The following is a 4,369-nucleotide window of genomic DNA, read 5'->3' as shown; positions in this document are numbered from 1 at the left end:
CTTTCTCAATACAACTTTGAAATTCACTTAATTTCACGGTCACGCTATAACTTAACAAACGCTATAATTCACAATGAACGACTTACGCGCTTGACTCAACTGTCCATATCTATCTCTGTCTGCTATTCAATTACACATCGTTGCCGTTACTTCTTGGCGGCTTATATACAAGAATACCGCATATCTAGTAAACACTCGAGACTTCAGGAAGGAACATGAACGTTCTAGAAGCTCATGACGTGTTACCAGAGTCACGTGACTTCCGCTGTCGTAACAGTATGATGTCGCAATTTCTGAAATTACACTTTCAGTTCTATATGTCACATGTATAATTAATGCGGCAGGAATAACATAATAACTTTACTTAGGAATGATAAAAACATCTTAAAATTGATACACATGCTCTTTGTGAACATCCTCATAGCTTGAATTAAAAACTTTGCAAATTTTCTGCAACGTTAACGAGGTATGGGCAATTAATCTTAATTAATGCCTGCGTTAGTGGTAATTAGACTCATAACAAAACAACTGGAAAATAATTTTGAATAAAAAAAATCAAGCTATGGAAGAGAGTGATATCAACAAGTGTGCTAAATTTCATGCTGATATTGACTTTAATGGTGAAGTTATCATGCTAATAAATTGGTGACCCCAGTGAAACTGCATTTTGAGTAAATAGCCGTTAAAGTTTTTCTGCATTTATATGTCTGTAAGCTTTTACTACCGGTTAAATAGTAACTATTTTAAGACAAAAATTAGTTATTCATGAAGGAAAGAGTTTAATCTTTCGACTTAGGCTAAATTTGAAAAATGTGATTTTTGAAATATCGGGGCGCTCTTTAAAGGTCAGTGCTACCTTAAACTAACATAAAAAATACAATTGTTACCATATAAAATATTGAACAAAGACAAATCGACGAAGCTTGGCTGAACTGTACACGTCCCCTAGCGTAAGACGAGCTGCATTTCCTGACGATTTGACAACATTTTGGGCGTTCTGAATCTGCAAACGGAAACTAGGACATAAAGTAACACCGTTGAAATGGCCCAGTCTCTCAATTTGGTTTTCTGCAGAAAGAGTTCTTCCATTTGTTATAAGCCAAGGAATCGACAAAGGTAACAGCCTATGACAAAAAAAAATAAACACACAAAACATTAAATTATATTTACGAATACTTAATAATTAATATAAAATTTCTGTCAACATAGTATTTAAAAGGGAACATCTATATATTTTTATAAGGTGTTTAGAAAAGCTTCCATCTAGTCTTTCACTGCTAAATTAGCGACGGCTAGCGCAGATAGCCTTCGTGTAGCTTTGCACGAAATTCAAAACAAGCAAATAAACTGTTACACGGGTATAGCTATATACAGGGGTTTGAGTATATTATAGCAGAACGATTTTGAACATGCAAACCAGAAAGTCACGCAAGAAACACAACTGATATGAAATCGCAGAACTACATTTTAACATCTTTGGTGTTTCATCAATAGTGTGATGCCACCAAAAAATTAATAGCCCTTCCCGAAGCAGAAAGAGACCTGAAACAAATCGTACCACATCCATGGTAAGGAAATTACGGAGCCCTGTAACAGGTGATGTAACGAATTTATTGTTATGTATTTATTTTTAATATGAACGTTGTTTAGATTAAACTTGTATTCAAAAATATCCGGAACTTATAGTGTCAGATATGTATTGAGTGTAACGAATTTGTTATATATTTATTTTAATGACAACGTTTGTTGGGATTGAGTTTATAAGTAAAAACATGCCTAGCTTACAGTGTTAGTTACGTATGGCGAAATTTCCGTCAATTCTCCAAGGTTGTATAATATATTTATATTAAAACGTATTTGTGTCAAAAACAAAAACGGTGTGAATCAATCGTGTTGGCAAATAGCGTAAATTAAATAAAATATCGGCATATTTCTAGACACTAAATCTAGGGTACAATTCAACTATTATTATTTCAAATTCTCAATACGTAACAGTGAAAATTCACGAACAGAATGATATTTTTCAAAAGTCGTCTACGTGTCCCAACAACAGTACACAACATAATTAAGAAAGATCACCGTTTGGAAAAGCAACAAAAATCACATGCATAAGTTCTTTCCTTGAGATATCCATTTACCGTCGTATACCTCAAGCATTGAAAGAATCAAACACGAGTGCAGCGCCAATGGATTTTTGTGTGATCAAACAGTTGAAACAGGTTCTAAGAAACCGTCTTCCTCCTAGACTAGGTGAATTATGGAAAGCCAGCAGGAAGAATTGGTGTGCTTTGGACATGCCAGATTTACGGTGAAGTCTTTTGTAATGAAACTAAGCCACAGGTATATTATCAAGATGCACTGTTGGCAGATAGAACATGAATGGACGTGGTTTTAACGACGTGGTGGGGACCAAAAGTCGATTTCATATAACGTACTCAACCTTCGTCCTCCTTTTATTATATAGTACAAAATAATATGAATAAGTTGTTAAAACGTTGATTTCTGTAAAGTTTTATAAGGTAATATGAAAAATTCAATTGAGTTGGCTATAATTAATTCTCATAGGTCTAAGAATCGTGGACATGAGGTAGCAAAGTGAACGAAATATGTTATTCTAGTTTCGAAATACGTTGGAGGAAAGCGCAGGTCTGAAAAGACGATGATTTAACAATCGTATAGGCATGTAATTAAAGAATGGGCGTCAGCCTGATATTTCTTTCAAGTAAAGTTAAACATTCATAACGTAGTTATAGCAAAGGTTCACTGGTTTCGGTACCAGTGTTAGCATTAAACTTACAACATAATCCACCTAAGTAAAATGCTCTTTTTTCAATCTGAATGTAGGAAGTAACAAAAATCTCCCCGTGCTAAAAAAAAAAGGCTCGTGTATATTCGATTATTTATTCCGTTTAGTCAATATCTGTTCGGGCATCCATGATTATTGTTTTTACTTACAGTACGAAGTCCATTGGTAACTGTTTTACAAATGTTCGTTTGTATTTTTAATCTACACAAAGAGTTATTCCTCATTTGAAAATGGCGAACTACGGTAAAGTCAACAACACCTACTGCCAACTCTTGGGCTACTCTATTCGAATAATAGGATTTGGCTGTCATTCTTATAACACACCCAAAATGTAGAATACATTTTCTGCGGCAATGGGACGCGAACCGTGAACCCTGGGATTTACAATCCTAGCACACCAAGTATTAACCCACGCCTGGTCTATTTTATAACTAACTAGCTGTGTATTCAGTTTACAATAAAACGTTCAACTGTGAATCTGTAAAAGTGCTAATAGAAATAAATTTAAAGTCCTAATATCAATTCTGGGATCATTAGGTGTCGTTTATGTCTTTTGATGCAAATAATGTATTTCTTTAAGATGTATTATTAATGTATAAGAAATAGTTCTAACATTTTAATCGCGGACACAGATATCTTTGTGCGAATATTTCAGGATATATATGATTCTCATAAAACAAGTAGAAAAACAAAGGAAGTATTTAATTATTATTATATGTTAAAAAAAAAGAGCAAAAATGAAGAACAATGTAATTCAACTCACCAGAAATAGGTTACGGAGACAACGCCAGGTACAGATATGGCTAGTTGAATATACCGCCAGTGTTGTATTAAATACGCCACCAGGGTGAGTGCTAATGTCCCAGCGGCCCAGAATGAACCAACCAAAACGGCAAGACGAAGATGGTAAGGTGTAGGAACTGTTTCCATAAGCAAAACATAGGATATACACTGTACTCCCTGGGAATAGACAAAAACAAGTAACAGACATAAAAAGCATGTATACAATTGTTAATAATTATGGACGATGATCTTAGCCACTTGAGTCATTTGTAAATTTCTAAAAAAAAAACATTAAAGCTTAAGCCTTGGGAGTTTTAATGAAAACGTTGTCTTTTGAAAAGTTTAGATTTAATATATTTTGTACACCGCTACATTTATCCACAAACTATACTTAAGGTCCATAATTTTCTCTTGATCGACCAGTTGAAGTTCAACATAATAAAGGCATTGAGCATTTAAGTTGCGAAATCATCTCTCCACCTCCCCCCTCAAAGCTACATTGAGAAATTTAACGACGTAAAATGCCAAAAATAATGTAGGTCCGTTATGTGAAAAGTATTACAGCCAGTAAGGATTAGAACCGGTGGACAAGATAAACATTTTCATCGTGAAAATCTTTATAAAGAAAACATAATAATTGCTAATATAGAAATATAATAAAGTGTGAAATTACTTAACTACTTAATCTAGTAATTCTAGTTCACACCATTACAGTTGTTGTTATTCATACATATTATTACAACAGCGGAAGTCACGTGACGCTGGTAACACGTAATGAGT

General features: G+C 34.1%; 1 protein-coding gene across 1 annotated transcript in view; it reads right to left on the bottom strand.

Moving 5' to 3' along the window:
• The window catches only part of LOC106469299 (solute carrier family 22 member 7-like), a 15,683-nt gene that overhangs the window by 5,645 nt on the left and 5,669 nt on the right, over positions 1-4,369 (bottom strand). Inside the window, exons 3-4 of the mRNA XM_022397777.1 lie at positions 3,570-3,766; positions 888-1,124 (exon numbers count right to left, since the gene is read on the bottom strand). Of these exons, the coding sequence (XP_022253485.1) occupies positions 888-1,124; positions 3,570-3,766 (434 nt within the window). The remainder of the gene's footprint in view (positions 1-887; positions 1,125-3,569; positions 3,767-4,369) is intronic.

The sequence above is a fragment of the Limulus polyphemus genome, unplaced genomic scaffold (genome assembly GCF_000517525.1).
Source record: "Limulus polyphemus unplaced genomic scaffold, Limulus_polyphemus-2.1.2 Scaffold3407, whole genome shotgun sequence".
Classification (NCBI taxonomy): domain Eukaryota; kingdom Metazoa; phylum Arthropoda; class Merostomata; order Xiphosura; family Limulidae; genus Limulus; species Limulus polyphemus.
This window is presented reverse-complemented; position numbering and strand designations above follow the sequence as displayed.